This window comes from Ceratotherium simum, chromosome 21 (assembly GCF_057802395.1).
Source record: "Ceratotherium simum simum isolate JZ-2026a chromosome 21, ASM5780239v1, whole genome shotgun sequence".
NCBI classification, from domain to species: Eukaryota; Metazoa; Chordata; class Mammalia; order Perissodactyla; family Rhinocerotidae; genus Ceratotherium; species Ceratotherium simum.
The window spans coordinates 22757735-22773318 of record NC_141920.1 but is presented as its reverse complement, the minus strand read 5'-3'; the positions used below and the strand labels follow the sequence as shown (position 1 = coordinate 22773318).

The window sequence follows — 15584 nt, the reverse complement described above, 5'->3', positions numbered from 1 at the left end:
CGCTGGGGACACAGCGTTGTGTAAAAGAGACAAAACCCCCGTGGGGGAGAGAAACAAGGCGAGGTGTGTCAGCCATGGGGGCTGTTAGAAGGTGGTGACTGCTGAGAAGGAACCAAGGGCAGGGAGGGGGTCCTGGGGGACGTGTGGGTGGACCAGCCCCCTCCTCCCAGGGTACAGGGCCCTCCTGTCTGCCCCTCCCTGGCCATGGCTGTTCTGACACGCCCCACCCCTCTCTGCAGGGGGGGTGACCACGTTTGTGGCACTCTATGACTATGAGTCGCGGACAGAGACTGACCTATCCTTCAAGAAAGGGGAGCGGCTGCAGATTGTCAACAACACGTGAGTGCCCCCCTTCCCCGTCGCCCCTGGGCACCCCTCCCCTGTGCCTGGTCTTGGGCCAGAGCCACTTCTGAGCGTCCCAGAGTCTGGGGACAGCATGATGGGCGGCAGGCAGAGCTGAGCGCCGAGGGCCTGGGAACCGTCCCAGGGCCTGTGGGAGTGATGAGGCCGACAGTGGTGGTTGGCGCTCTGGGAGGGCTCCTGGCGCAGTGACTGGTCAGCAGAGCCCAGCGCCCCAGATCTCAGACCCCGGAGCAGGGCATGTGGTCAGGGCAGAACTGGGCCCAGGACCCAGGGCTACAAAAAGCAGGGCCTGAAGCCAGAGGCTCTGCCCAGAGAGGTACCCTCATTAGTGACCCCGGGCTGGAGGGCCTAGGGCAGCTGGTTAAGCCAGTCTCCAGCTGTAGGGGGAGGAGCCCACATAGGGAGGGTTGGGGCACCCGTATTGGGCACCCAGTGTGAGAGGGGTCAGGACTGGGCATGGGGATGAGATGGTGGGATAGGTGTGGAGGGCAGGGCGCCCTGGTGCACGTCTCGTTCACCTCCAGGGGCTCCAGCCTTGGAGGGGGGCATCCTAGAATGAAGCTGGCCTCTGGGGGGAGGGTGGGGGCCCTGCCAGGCTCTGGGGCCCCTGTGGACAGAGGAGCAAGGGGGGAATGAATCCACGAGGGGTAGGTGGGGCTCCAGCCCCGGGGTGGGGGTCCTTCCCCTCCCCTCCCCTCCTCTTCTTTCCCTGCCAGGAGTGCAGTGGGAGTGGGATACAAAGCCTGTCATGGGGGCCGTGCGGGCCTTGGGCCATATGCCTAGGGGTGGGGGCTGGTGGGGGCTTCACTGTGGGTGGCATGGGGTTCGCTCCTGCAGGAGCTGCCAACAGGGCAGGGCAGAGCTCTGCACCCGCTGCATTACTGCCCTTGGCAGCGCCTGCCGTCCCCCACCCCTGCAGCCTAAGGGACCCTCCCCCGTTCCTGGCCCCCGCTTGCTCCCTCCAGCCCTCTCTCAGCTTCTTGCTCTCTCTGCTTCTCTCTCGCTGGCCCTTAGGAGGAAGGTGGATGTCAGGTGTGTACACACTTTGTGGGTGGTGGGGGGGTGGGGGGGGCTTCGCTGGTGGGGGTGGGGCTGCTGTCTGCATGTGCTCCCACCGCTGTGTCCCTGCCTGTGGTCCCTGGCTCCCTTGGCTGCACCCCCTCCAGCTTCCCCAGCTCATGTCCCCCACCCCCAGCCAGTCTGACCTAGACCTGACCTTAACTCAAGGCTGAGAATGGGGAGGGTCCTCCCATCGCCCCTTTCTCATCCCATCACCTCCTCCCCATCCCCCTTCCTGCTAACCACCCCTCCCCATGGGAACCCGTCAGCCCACACTGAGTGCCAGCTGCTTGCAGGGTCCAGTGCCGGGCCCAGTGAGGCCTGGGTGGAGAAGGCCTTATCCCTGCCCTCCTGGAGCCAGAGCATGGCTGGGAGCCAGCCCCAGGCCAGGCCGTGGCAGGCAGAGGGTGGGGCCAGGGTCAGCTCAGGCGTGGGGGCCTCTGCTGTGTGCCCCCCTCCGGTGGTGACCACAGGGACCGAGAGGTTCCAGCAGGTCCTTGAAGGAAGAACAGTGATATCGCATGGCAGGTGGAGGTGGCAGAGAGAGTCCCTCGCAGGGGGCGGCTTGGGGAGAGTGCAGCACTGGAGGGGCTGGATGCCTTTGAGGCTGTGGAAGGGCAGGAAGATTCTGGAGGGTGGAGTAGACTCGATCCCTGAGCATCCTTGGAGGCCTGGCTGAGGAGGTGGGACATTGCCACCATCTCTGAGCGTGTCTTGCTTGCTCATGCCTCCCTGTCCTCGTGCATGCTTTTCCTTCTGCCTGAAATACCCTTTCTCCCATCTCTGCCTGGCAAACTCCTATTCATCCCTCAAGATCCAGCTCAGGATTGCCTTCTTTGTGAGGCAAAAGGAAAAAGAGGTTCCTTGTAGTTACCCGGCTGCAATCCCACCAGGGCTGTAGTGATGGGGGAGGGGCTATCTCCATTTTGCAAGTGAAGAAACTGAGGCTCAGAGATATGAGGACCCTTGCCCAAGGTCACACAGCTACCAAGTAGCAAAGCCAGGGTTGGCACTTGGGCAGCGGCTCTCTCCCTTCCTTAAGCTGCTCTCACTGGGGGAGGGGCTTTCTCAGTGTTCTGCCCCCTGTGTGCCCCCTGAGTCCCAGTTCTCTTACGGTTCCGGCTGTTTACATCTGCCTTTCCCAGACTGGGAACCCCTTGAGGGCTGCTCTCGGGTCTGCCACATTTCTGGGTCCCCAAATCACCTGTTGCTCAGCACATCGGGGGTTGCGGGGCGGTCAGCTGGTGCTGGTGAGCAAGGCGAATGAACAATAATACCATAGCTGCCATTTACTGTGCTCCGTGTGTGAGCCTGGTCCGTGCTGAGAGCTTTAAGTTGCACTGTTTTATTTATGCATCACCACAGCCCTGGGGAATGGAAACTCTTATTTGCTCCATTTTACAGATGAGGAAACTGAGGCCCAGAGAGGTGAGATGATTTGCTCGAGGTCACACAGCTAGCGATGGCAGAACTGGGAAGGGTAGGCAGGCCCTCTGACCCACGGCCCTTGTAGGCGCAGAGGAGCCAGGAGGAGGGAAAGGCCAGTGCGGGGGAAGATGATCAGGCTGGAGGCTTGGAAGTACTGAGGGATCTCCACCAGCCATGGTGGGAAGGGCGTATCAGGCTGGGGTCACAGCTTAAGCAAAGGTGTGGTGGGAGGACACTTTCATCCTGCCCCTTTCACCCGGAGTTGGAGGGCAGCCCTCACTCCTTCCCTTGTCAAGCTCCTTCCCTTCCTTATTCCTGCCTTCCAGGCTGGGCTGGGGGTGTCTGGTCAGGCCAGGGTCTGCCCAGAGGGCTGGAGGTGACGGAGTGCGGTCCCGGGAAGGAGGGCTGGAGGTGACGGAGTCCCCGTCCCGGGAAGGAGGGCTGGAGGTGATGGAGTCCCGTCCCGGGAAGGAGGGCTAGAGGTGATGGAGTCCCGTCCCCGGAAGGAGGGCTGGAGGTGATGGAGTCCCCGTCCCGGGAAGGAGGGCTGGAGGTGATGGAGTCCCATCCCCGGAAGGAGGGCTGGAGGTGATGGAGTCCCCGTCCCGGGAAGGAGGGCTGGAGGTGATGGAGTGCGGTCCCGGGAAGGAGGGCTGGAGGTGATGGAGTCCCATCCCAGCAAGGAGGGCTGGAAGTGATGGAGTGCGGTCCTGGGAAGGAGGGCTGGAGGTGATAGAGTCCCCGTCCCCGGAAGGAGGGCTGGAGGTGATGGAGTCCCTGTCCTGGGAAGGGGGGCTGGAGGTGATGGAGTCCCCGTCCCAGGAAGGAGGGCTGGAGGTGATGGAGTCCCGTCCCGGGAAGGAGGGCTGGAGGTGATGGAGTCCCGTCCCGGGAAGGAGGGCTGGAGGTGATGGAGTCCCATCCCGGGAAGGAGGGCTGGAGGTGATGGAGTCCCCGTCCCGGGAAGGAGGGCTGGAGGTGATGGAGTCCCCGTCCTGGGAAGGAGGGCTGGAGGTGATGGAGTCCCGTCCCGGGAAGGAGGGCTGGAGGTGATGGAGTGCGGTCCCCGGAAGGAGGGCTGGAGGTGATGGAGTGCGGTCCCGGGAAGGAGGGCTGGAGGTGATGGAGTCCCGTCCTGGGAAGGAGGGCTGGAGGTGATGGAGTGCGGTCCCGGGAAGGAGGGCTGGAGGTGATGGAGTCCCCGTCCCGGGAAGGAGGGCTGGAGGTGATGGAGTCCCCGTCCCGGGAAGGAGGGCTGGAGGTGATGGAGTCCCGTCCCCGGAAGGAGGGCTGGAGGTGATGGAGTCCCTGTCCCGGCAAGGAGGGCTGGAGGTGATGGAGTCCCCGGTGGCAGGGCGGCGCCCTGACTGGAGGGTGGGCTGGATCAGGAGCTGGTCCTCACATCACAATGCTCAGCCACTCCTTTCCCTGAGGAGTCGGGGCTGGTGGCGTTGGGGGCTGGTGTTAGAGGAAGAGACGGATCTGGGGATGCTTAGTGCAAGATGGGCCACCCAGATTTGAGATGTTCAGGTCTCATTCCTCACCCAGGGACCACCCTGCACGTCCTTCCACCGTTATTGCTTAGGGTCATTATTGTTTAGCCCCCCCACCCCCACCCCTGCACCGGGGAGTGAGGGACTTTCTGAGTTTAGCCTGTGGCTGGGCTGGGTGTCAGGGGAGGTGGAGAGCTTAAGGATGAGCCCGTCTCCCATTGGGGTTTGGCTGGGTTGGGGTCCTCACAGTGGCAGGCCTGGAGACCCCATTCCCGGGATCTTCATGCCAAATGGCTCTAGGTCTTAAAATCCTGGGTACTGTGTGGCTGTGGGTCTGAGGAAGCCCCTGGGGTGGGAAGGCTGACTGCCCTGAGGCCCCTGCCCCGGCACCTGAGTCTCCAGGAGCTGGAAACTCTCTGGGTTGCTCCCTGAACTGCCCCTTCCTCCCACCCAGATTCCAGCAGCTTCTCTGGGGGGCCTCTCCAGAGGCCCTGCTGGGCAGAGCTGACCTCTGCCCCCTTGCCCTGGGTACTCCAGCTCCACTCCCCACCATGGGGCTGAGGACACCTCCCTGTCCTCCTCACATGACCTGCCCTGGCCTCACCCTGCCCTCTCCCCACTGACCATGCACTCAGGGCTCAGATGGACTGCCTGGGCCATGCCTGGCTGCCCCTGCTCCTCGCGATCCCCACAGTGCTTCTCTGACCAGTCCCAACAGCCCAAGTGAAATAATCACCCAAACTGGCCCAACTTCCCAGGTTCCAAAGCTGCCACACTCCCAGTCTACATGCCAGCTGGGCTGGCGCAAGGATTAGGCTCCAAAAAGAGGATCTTGGGGCTCATAGAGGTGAGGTCAGTAGCCTAAGGTCAGGCAGCTAGTGAACAGCAGTTGGGAGGTGAACTCGGGGACTCCTGGTCCAGTGCTGTCTCCTCTGGCCACATGTGGGAAGGTGAGGGTCGGGCAGGAATGTGTGTGATCCCTTCCTTCCCTTCTTCCCAACCGTCTGATGGGGACCAGGCCACAGGGAAGGTGCTGGATGCAGTAAATCTGCTCAACCAGGTAGATTAACGCCGCTGTTCCTTCCGACGCCGGGCTTGGGTTGGTGTCCTTGCCAGACTGGTCTGATCTGGGAAGCTGTGGGGCCTCTCACGTGGGAGCAGTGCCTGGTCCTTGGCAGAGCCAGCTCGCAGCTACCTGAGGCAGGTTTGAGCCTCCCAGACCGTCGACGTGGGAGGATGGGGCCTGATATCTCCATTTCACAGGTGGGCAAACTGAGGCTCAGGTGCCAGTCACAGTAGTTAGCTTACCCGATGCTGCCTTGATGCTGACTGGTTTACACACTTTGCCTGCAAGGGAGAGTCTGTGAATATTACTCCTTATAAATGAAGAAACTAAGACTCAGAGAGGTTAGGGTACTTGCTCAAGGTCACACAGCAGATCCTTATTGGAGACTGGGACTGAGCTGCTTTGGTTTTTAAAATCATTTTGGAGAGTGGGGAGGGGCACCCTAAAGATACAGATCTAATTGTTTTTCTTTTTTTAGCCAAATCAAGATACTAACCGCTCATGCGCCGTGAGCACCTACTGTGCACCAGGCCCTGTGCTGGTGTTTTACATCCTCTGAGGGAGGCGTGAGTGTCCCCATCCTACGGATGAGGAAATGGAGGCAGTGCCTGGGTCACGCACCTCGAGTGGTGAGCTGGGACAGCGCCCAGGGCGGTCTGGCTCTGGCGCTCGAGCTCTCAGGGGTCTCTCGAGCTGGGGCTCCTTCTGGGAGATTGCGGTGCGCCTCCCTCCGCCCTGGTGAAATAGAACCCCCGGACCGGCCTCACATTGGGCTGCTGTCGGAGCCGGAGGCTCTGCTGGCTGGAGTCTGGGTGACATCAGCAGAGCTGACCGCCCCTTGCCTCTGGGGCCCTGCGTGGCTGGCCTCTGGGCGCATGCTCCTGCGGCCTCCCACTTGGAGTGGGTGGCTGGGGCGTCCCAGAGGCCGGCCAGCTTGCGCACTCTGGCTTTGTCATTCTGCCTCGTGTAGCCTCCGACCTAGACCTCAGCCCAGTCCCCGCCCACTCCTGTTGCCGCCCCCTCCGTCTGCCCCTGGCTTCCCCGAGGGCCTCCGAGCGGCCTGGGGAGGCTGCAGGGGTCCAGGCAGCCTGCTGCCTCTGGCTGCGGGCACTCAGGGGCCCTGGTTCTCACCCTTGCTCTGCCATTGATTTGCTCTGTGGCTTTGGGCAAATCACTGCCTTTCTCTGTGCCTTATTTTCCTCAGTGGTGAAATGAATTGGACTGGGAGATTTCAGCTGTTCCCTGTGACTTGAGTCATTGCTTTGTAGCTTTGGGCAAGTCTCTGCCTCTCTCTGTGCCTCAGTTTCCCCCACTGTACAGAGAAAGTGCTGGGTTACTCCAGCCTGGGTACTCTGTGTCCTCGGGCTGGTCCCTAGACATCTCTGAGCCACAGTTTGTTCATCTGGGGGCTGAGGCCTGCTTTCCTTCTTCACAGGGTGGCCTTGAGGGTCGGATGGGACAGATAAGTGTGGACACCCCCAGGTGGATGCACAGCCGGGAGGTAGATGGAGGTCCTGGGCGACTAAGGACTTCTCTCCTTGAGCTGGGCCTTGCCCCCTGACTGGGGGCCCCCTCTCCCGCAGAGACCCCCTGTGAGCTGGTGCCCCTGTCTGAGCATACACGTGGCGACCGCACAGCCGAGTCAGCCCACACGGCCCCAGGCACGCTCCCTTTGCCTTACTCCATCCAGAAGGGACCGGGTCCACCTGGCTGAGCCCGTGGGTCTGGGTGCTCACCTGCGCTCTGGTGGGTCCTTGGAGAGCTCTCCTGGCCCCACTCTTTCTTGGCCTCAACTTCTTCATCTTCAAAATGGGCTGAAGACTATGGATGAGGGGCAGCTCAGAAGAACCAGGAGCCGGGGATCTGGGTTCCTGTGCAGACTGTGTGACCATGGGCAAGGGCCTTTCTCTCTCTGGGCCCTGGCGACGACGGGGCATGTCCTGCTTCCTGTGTGTCTTCTGGGGTCGTGGTGAGGGCCGAAAGGAGCCTTGAATTGAGAAGCTCAACAAGCTCCCCTGTAGGGAGGGAGGGTCCTCCTCATCTGGGGGTCAGGAGCCTGGGCCTGGCTGTGTGACCTTGAGCAGAGCCTCAGTCTTCCCGTCTGCACGGTGGGAGTGGGCGGGGCTGGACCCGATTTCCCAGGCAGTCCTTCCCATTGGCCTCCCTCACTCCCATGGACCTCTCCCTGTCCCCCTTGGTTGCTTTGGATGTGAGGCCTCTGTGGCTGCCCTGCCTTGTCCCCGTCCCAGCACCGCCTGGCTCTCCTGCCCCTCCCCTGCTCTTTCCGCCTCTCTCTCACCACCCCCATCTCTGCCTCTTCTTTCCCATTGGGCTCTCGCTTTCTCCTCTCTCCTCTGTGTCTCTGGACCCCCGCTCCAGCCAGACCTGGTTCACATTCAGATGGCTGCAAAGGTACTTTGTCCCCTCCCCATGCCCACCCAGGCCCAGGGGCCCCGACTGTGCGGGGGGCTCCTCCCGCTCCTGTCCCATCTCCTCTGCCTCCCCTTCCTCCTCCTCCTCCTCCCGGGGTAGTTAGTGTAGAAGTGCCCTGGGCATCGGGGCTCCCCCACCTCAGCCCCCTCTGACACGACTCTCTGTGTGACTCTGGGCAAGTCCCAGCCCCCTCTGGCCTCAGTTTCCCCTGTAGATGGGCAGGCTGCAGGAGGAGGCCTGTATTTTCAGCCAAGGAGCCCTTTAGGGGTGACCTGTGGTTTGTGACAAAGGCAGGCACTACTCGGGATTGCAGGGTCGGTGCCTGGATTGTCACCAAGCTCCAAAAGGGCCACCCCCTGCCTGTGCCCGGTCTCACCAGTTCCCAGGATTGGGCTTCCAAATCGCAGGGCTTGGGGAGGCTTCGAAGGTCTGATTTGACGTCCATCTCAGGCAGGAATCTTCTCTCCTGGTACAACTTGCTTGCTCCCAGAGACAGGGAGCTTCCTCCCTCACTCTCAAGGCAGCTGCTGGCATCTTGAGATGGCTTTGTCCATCTGAAGGGAAGCAGGTCACTTCCCGCCCCAGGACTCTGCCCCTGTGAATTTGGGCCTCAGGCTGACCCAGCTCAGTCCTGGACAAAGCCCGTCTGAGTCGGCTTTGGACAAGAGGCATCTGGGCTGGGGAGAGGAAGCTCTGTCTGGCAGGCTGCGGGAACTCAAGCTGGGCCCACCGCTCCCTGCGCCTCCCTTGGCCTCGAGGGCCCCCAGCACAGCACCTGTGAAGATCGCAGGCACTGGGCCCACCGCTGATGGCTCCCTTCTCCTTTGCTCCCTTCTCCTCCCCCTGCTCAGAGAGGGAGACTGGTGGCTCGCCCACTCGCTCAGCACGGGACAGACGGGCTACATCCCCAGCAACTATGTGGCGCCCTCCGACTCCATCCAGGCTGAGGAGTGAGTACTGACTCTGGCCTCCTGCCAGCTCCCCACCCCTGCTGGTTCAGAGCTTCTCTCCCGGGCTGGAGCGGGTGGTCTTACTGCCCAGGGCCAGCCACATCCCAGGGAGAGGTGCTGTGGGCGGGTGGAAGCCTGGATCGCCAACACCGCCCTCCTCCCTTGTGCCCTAGGTGGTACTTTGGCAAGATCACCAGACGAGAATCAGAGCGGTTACTGCTCAATGTGGAGAACCCCAGAGGAACCTTCCTAGTGCGAGAAAGCGAGACCACGAAAGGTACGAACTCTCCTGCTGGGCAGTGGGAACTGGGTCTTTTGTGGGTTGTATGAGTTGGGCGTTGTAGAATGAATAGGAGTTTGGTATATGGAGTGGGGTGGGAAGAGCCCTCCAGGTGGAGAACACAACAGCCTCAAAGGCAAGGAGGTACATTGGAGGAACACTGAGTTATCTGGGGTGGCCAGAGGTACAGCAAAAGATGACGCTGAGCCCCTCTGGCCTCAGGTTCCTCAGATGAGGAGTGGGCACAGGTCGTCAGGAGGTCTGAGGGTCACACAGCAAAAGGCTTGCTCCCAGGGAGGGTGCTCATGCCCTGGGCCCTCTTCTTGCCCCTCTCCAGGGGCCTCTGGGGCGGGACTGGGTGCTGGGACCTTCCCCCAACAGTCCTGGCCCCTGTTCCTTTCCTGTCCCTCCCCCTAGCCAGAGAATACAGACCACTCCCTTTCTCTCCAGCCCCTCTGCAAGTGGTTGCAGGTGCCCCATCACCATGGCAACGAAGCTGGGGCACTTCCTGTGGGCCTGGGGCTCCGTGGGAGATGGGAAAGCAGAATGTCTTGTCATGCATGTGCATTTCTGAGCGGCCGCGTGGCCGGGCACCCCACGTGTGGGTCCATGCACGTGTGTGCACCTGGGAGTGGGATTGTCTGTGTGTTGCTGTGTGGGAGTGAATTACTGCCGATTTGTCTTGGTGCCTGGGGGCCTCTATGAGCACGGGCCACTGGGCATGGGCGTGCCTGAGTGGGTGCACACGTGGTCGGGTGGGCTCTGGGCTCAGGCCTGTGGCTTCTACATGCACACGACCTGAGCCATCTGTAGTAAGTCATGGTTGCCCAGTGCAGGCTTTGGAGACCCAGCTATGGGTTCAAGTCCAGCTCTGTGCCGGACTTGCTGGGTGACCTGAGGCTAGCTACTTTCCCTCTCTTGGCCTCATTTTCTCCTTCTTTACACGGGAGCTTGTAATCCCCCATCTGAGCACTGTCCAGAGGGTCTGTGGGCCGTGGGGGTTGGGTTTCTAGCACAATGCCTGTACACTGCCTCCTGAGAAGGGTTGTCTCTGGCTGCTGGAGCCTCTGCCCCCGCCTCTGGGGCTCAGCCTTGTTCCGTGACACCACCCCAGGTGTCTCTTGGGCTCAGGTTAACGGAGGCTACTAGCCAGGCCTGCTGGGCAGGAGGAAGCTTTTCCAGCAAAAGCTTTTCTAGGTTCAAGGGAAGCAGGGAGGGGCCACCAGGGCTGGCCCCAGCATGGCTTTGGCGGCCTTTAGGCCGTGCCCAGCACATGGTGTCCTGCCCATGACTGCTGCGGCTTCAGCCAGCCGCCCGCTCCTGCCTGAGCCTGGAGTCTTCAGGAAGGGGTGAGCCGTGGATAGTGCTTCCGTGGGCAGGCCCAGAGGGGGAAGCAGTTAGGCCAGGAATACACAGCCACTCGAGGCCACTCCCAGGCTCCCAGCGAACATTTATTGAGCACCTGCTGTGTGCCAAGCCCTCACATGTGGTCTCATTGAATCTTCCCAGCATCCCCGGGAGTAGCCCCATTGTGCAGAGGAGGAAACTGAGGCCCAGAGAGAGCGAGCGACTTGTCTAGGTCACACAGTTGGGATACACACTCAGGCTTCGGTGGTTTTGCCAGGGCCAAGGGTCCATGACGAGGCTCTCTGGCCAGGTGCCCCTTTGCTTGCTTGGCCCTGCCCTGGTGGCCGGCCCAGAGCTGGGTGCTGAGAGACACGGTGGGCCAGACCTGGCTGTGCCCCAGGCCAGGGCCGCGGCCTGGCCTCCCTTCCCTGCTGTGTCGGGCGGGCCCAGGACTGCGCTTCGTGCCGTGGCCGTGGGGTGACGGGTGTGGTGGTCAGGCTTCTCTCTGCCTGCCCCGCAGGCGCCTACTGCCTCTCCGTGTCCGACTTCGACAACGCCAAGGGCCTCAATGTGAAGCACTACAAGATCCGCAAGCTGGACAGCGGTGGCTTCTACATCACCTCCCGCACCCAGTTCAACAGTCTGCAGCAGCTGGTGGCCTACTACTCCAGTGAGTGCCGCCGCAGGCCTCCAGCCACCAGGGGCCGGCCGGGCAGCCGGGGTCGGGGAGCAGGCTGCCGTGGGCCTGGGGCTGGGCCCTCTGAGGGGGTGTGTGGGGGCTCAGCCTCAGCTGCAGACCCTGGGGAGGGGGCTTCTGTTATCCCGAGGATGTGTGGCTCCTGCTCCCCACCCCGCCCTCCCCCCTTTCCCTCTTCCTTCCTCCCTCTTCCCCTCTTCCCTCCCCCTCCTGCCCCTCCCTCCTCTCTGCTCCTCTGCAGCTGGCTGGCAAGGAGGGGGCTGCCTGGAGGAGTGAGCAGGGAGGAGAGGGGGCATAGGCTGGTTTGTCTCCGCAGCCCTAGGGCCAGTCTGAACTGGTTACTGGGAGAAGAGGAGGGGGTGGCTAGATGGATTGCAGCAAAGAGCAGAGGGAGGGAGCGCAGCAGGCGGAGGGAGCGAGGGCTGGCGGTGCTCACACGCAGGTTGGGGCGCGGGGCGTGTGTGCAATAGTGTGGCTGGCCATCCGGAGGTCCAGGGCTGCCCGGTGGACTGAAGTGTCACGGGCCTCTGTGGACCTGTGCGGGCAGGTCTCTGTGGGTGTCTGTGGCATGTGGCCATGGCCTCTGCCTGTCCTGAGAGCGCCAGCTCCTGCCCCCCCGCGCCTCCTCCTCCTCTGTCAGCGGGGCCTCCTCTAGGGTCTGGCACCCCCTCCGTCCCCTTGGCCACCACTGTAGGGTTCATTCTGAACCCTGCTCCCCCAGATCAAAACTCTCCAGGATTACCTTGGAATCATAGGATAAAGACACTCACGCGGCCTCCGAGGCCTTGGGTGGTCTAAACCCGCTGGCCTCTCCCTGCCTTACCTGGGCCTCCCTTCCCCCATTCATTCCCCTGCAGCCACCCGCCAGCCTCCTTTCAGTTCCTCCAACCCCGTGGCTTGTTCCTCTCTCAGGGCCTTTGCACATGCATTAGGCCATGTGCCCCTGCCTGAGGCCGTGTGCCCCTGCCTGGAGGGCTGTTCCCTAGTCAAGCACTTACCCTCATGCAACTCCAAGCCTGGGTACCACTTCCTCTGGGAAGCCCTCCAGGACTCCATCCATCCCACCTGCTGCTATTGCATGCACAGCTCTCCTCCATCACACTTGTGGTCCTGGGAGCTGATTAAGGGAAGTGGGGCTCCCCTCTGGACTGTGAGCACCCCAAGGGCAGGGTTCCACTGGACTTGTCCTCCACTGGGTCCCTGGTACCTGCCTAGGTGGCCACCCCTTAAAGTCTGATGAATGAATGAATGAATGAATGAATGACTCCGTGAGCAGATGCAGTGTGGGCCTGTGTTGGGGTGAGGGTGTGCACACAGGTGGGGACACCTGGCCTCGAGGGCATCCTGTGTGTCCCCGAAGCCTGTGTGCATACAATGTGTGTGTCTACACACAGGTGCGCACACACATGCACGCGCTGTGGGACGGGGAGGCCCCAGGGTGCCCTCTGTGCTTGAACTCTGTCTCCCTGCCTGTCTTCAGAACACGCCGATGGCCTGTGCCACCGCCTCACCACCGTGTGCCCCACGTCCAAGCCACAGACTCAGGGCCTGGCCAAGGATGCCTGGGAGATCCCCCGGGAGTCTCTGCGGCTGGAGGTCAAGCTGGGCCAGGGCTGCTTCGGAGAGGTGTGGATGGGTAAGGCCTTGCCCCTGCCCCCTCAGAGGGGACCACGGTCCCTTTGGGGGGACTTTGGTGACCCCACCCGAGAACCAGGCTGATGTTCCTCCCATGTGGCAGCTCAAGGCCCCGTCGTTCCCCTCCCCTTCGCCTCCCTGAGTCTCAGTTGGCCCTGCTGAGCAGTGGGCCCTGTTTTCAACATGGAGCTCCCCTGGTGGTGGCTGGCACCAGGCTGAGGTGGGCCCCCCATGCTCTGCAGACCGTGGCACCTGTTTACCAAGAGCATCTTGGGGCTGGGCGTCATGACTCCCCAGTGACGTGCCGTGAGGTCTCGGCCAGGTGGCTTCACTCTGAGCCTCGATCTTCCCAACTGTCAAATGGGGCTGGTGATGATAGGCCCCCTCGTGGGCTTGAGAGAGAACGCTGGCCCAGTGTGCCTGCACGTTAGCTCCTAGCCGTGGAAGAGAAGGCTCAGCTCACAGACAGAGTGCAGGCAGCACAGGGTCTGGCAAGGTCTGGGCCTGTTAACCACCTCCTGTCTCACCCTGGAGAAATGGCAAACCATCCTTGAAAACACCGTGCAGCCCTGACAAAGCCAGGCCCTGCCTGCTGCCTGGTGTCTGCCGACACAGAGGGTCAGGGAGGGGGGCTGAGGTGGGCGGACGGTTGTAAGCCTGTGGCTTCGGCGGGGGCATCACGGGGTGCTGTTTTCAAGGCTGTTTCATCTGAGCCACAGTCTTCACTTGGCCCCTCTGTCTCCACTCTCCTCCCTTCAGAGGAAGACACGATGGAGGAGAGCAGAGAGGGCTCCTGGGTGGAAGGCACTGCAGGGACGGAGGCCTGGAGGCTGGGGGTCAGGCCGGGTCAGCAGAGGGAGGTGCTGGCTTTGAGCTGGGGAGAGGGAGAGGGTGGGAAGCCAGCTCCGAGGCACAGACACACAATGAGGACTTGAGCAGAACCTGGATAAGTCCCTGCATCAGCCGTCCTGGTGGCCGCAGAACTCACTCCTGGCTTGGCCGTGCGGTCATGCCCGTGGGGAGGTTCTCAATTCCTCCTGGGGGCCCCACGTAGACACCCGAGGTGCCAGGTACGGCTCCCTGGATGGCCTTTGCTGGGAGGGCCTGAGCACCAGCCCTCAGATGGAGGCCCGGAGACTGGGCGGAAGGGCCCCAAGGCCACTCTGCAAAGGAGCTTCAGGCCCAGCTGGGACAGGGACTCGGATAAACACACTGGTGTTTATCTAGAACATGGCTCCCCCCAAGGCCTCACAGTTTAAAAACCAGATAATAATAAAATGACAGCGGCAGCTTTATTTACTGAGCCCTCACAGCAGACTTGGCCCAGTGGCTGAAATCTCATTTAATCCGCAGCAGCCCCACAGGTAGACGCTATAGCATCCCCATTTCCCAGACGAGAAAACTGAGGCTCAGAGTGGGGAACTGGCCCACCCATGGTCTGTCTGCCCCAGGAGGCAGAGGTGGGAGTCACACACAGGCAGTCTGACCTCCAAGCCCTCCTGCTTAGTGTGATGCCTTACTTTTTGGGGAGTGTGGCTCGAGACAGCCTCCTGTTCCTGTGGCCTTGTCTGCCTCATCCAGGCCCCATTCATTTGCTGACACCTGAGGCACCTTTGACACGCTGCCCAGAAGGAACATGATTGCCCAGGAGAGAGCAGCTGAGTTAGAACCATGGTTTCCCATCTCTCAGGAGAATGTACTGCTTTTTGGGACATTCCTAATAATCATAGTCCTAACAACAGCTGCTGTTGCTGAAGCCTGTACCAGACTCATTTAATCCTTGTAACAGCGCTGTGAGGAGCGGCCTGTCACTGCGCCCCTTCTATGGATGGGGACACTGAGGCTCAGGAAGGGCCTGGCCCGTGGCTGGGCTTGTCACATGGCTAGGGAGGCCAGAGCTGCAACTGGGGCCCAGGCAGACAGATCCTGGGTCCCTGTGGGACGGGCACGGGGGGTTCTCCACTGAGGCAGCCTGCGCCCCTCCCCACACAGGGACCTGGAACGGCACCACCAGAGTGGCCATCAAAACCCTGAAGCCGGGCACGATGTCCCCAGAGGCCTTCCTGCAGGAGGCCCAGGTCATGAAGAAGCTGCGACACGAGAAGCTGGTGCAGCTGTACGCGGTGGTGTCTGAGGAGCCCATCTACATCGTCACCGAGTACATGAGCAAGGGTGAGGCCCGGCGGGTGCCGCGGAGGCGGACGCACAGCCCCCGCGCGGCCGCCTCCCGGCCAGGGTGCTCGCGGCCGGGTGGGCAGGCTGCTTCCCTCCCCCACATCTGGAATGTACGTCTTTGAAATGGAAGAGCGTAGAACCGACTTCTCCTGTCCGTGGAAAGTCGCACCAAAGGGTGCCTTTCTCGTTTCATTTTGTTTTTAACGATTTCCCGCCAGGCATCTTGTCGCCCCCAGTTTGCTGGGCCGTTTGCCATTTTGGGGCTGGAAGGAGAACTCCCCTGACCCTCCGAGCCGAACCACATCTACGTCGAGTCCCTGGCTTGACCTTTACTTAATTTTTAAGTTAATTAGTTAATTTTCTAAATTCCACTTTTTGGGAGGTATAACTTACCTGCGACAAAATACACCCGTTTTAAGTGTCCAGTTCAGTGAGTTTTAACAAATGGATACTCTGTGTATCCCTTAACGAAGTCAAGATATAGAAGATCTCCATCACCCCAGAAAGCTCCTTGTTCCACTTTGCAGACAGTACCCTCCAGTCCCCAACCCCAGCAACTGCTGATGTGCTTCCACAGATTTGGTTATTCTAGAACTTTGTCTGTGTGGTCTTTTACCTCCGAGGTTCCCCTTGGTGTAGCGTGTATTGGTAGTTGGTT

The 15584-nt window shown here is 61.3% G+C and overlaps 1 protein-coding gene across 3 annotated transcripts in view; it reads left to right on the top strand.

Annotated features, from left to right (window-relative positions):
- Positions 1-15584, top strand: part of SRC (SRC proto-oncogene, non-receptor tyrosine kinase) — a 53198-nt gene that overhangs the window by 33577 nt on the left and 4037 nt on the right. For all 3 annotated transcript variants that reach the window (XM_087445291.1, XM_087445290.1, XM_004430422.3), the window contains 6 exons: positions 240-339; positions 8694-8792; positions 8966-9069; positions 10940-11089; positions 12597-12752; positions 14744-14923. In XM_087445291.1, coding sequence (XP_087301417.1) covers positions 240-339; positions 8694-8792; positions 8966-9069; positions 10940-11089; positions 12597-12752; positions 14744-14923 — 789 coding nt within the window. The remainder of the gene's footprint in view (positions 1-239; positions 340-8693; positions 8793-8965; positions 9070-10939; positions 11090-12596; positions 12753-14743; positions 14924-15584) is intronic.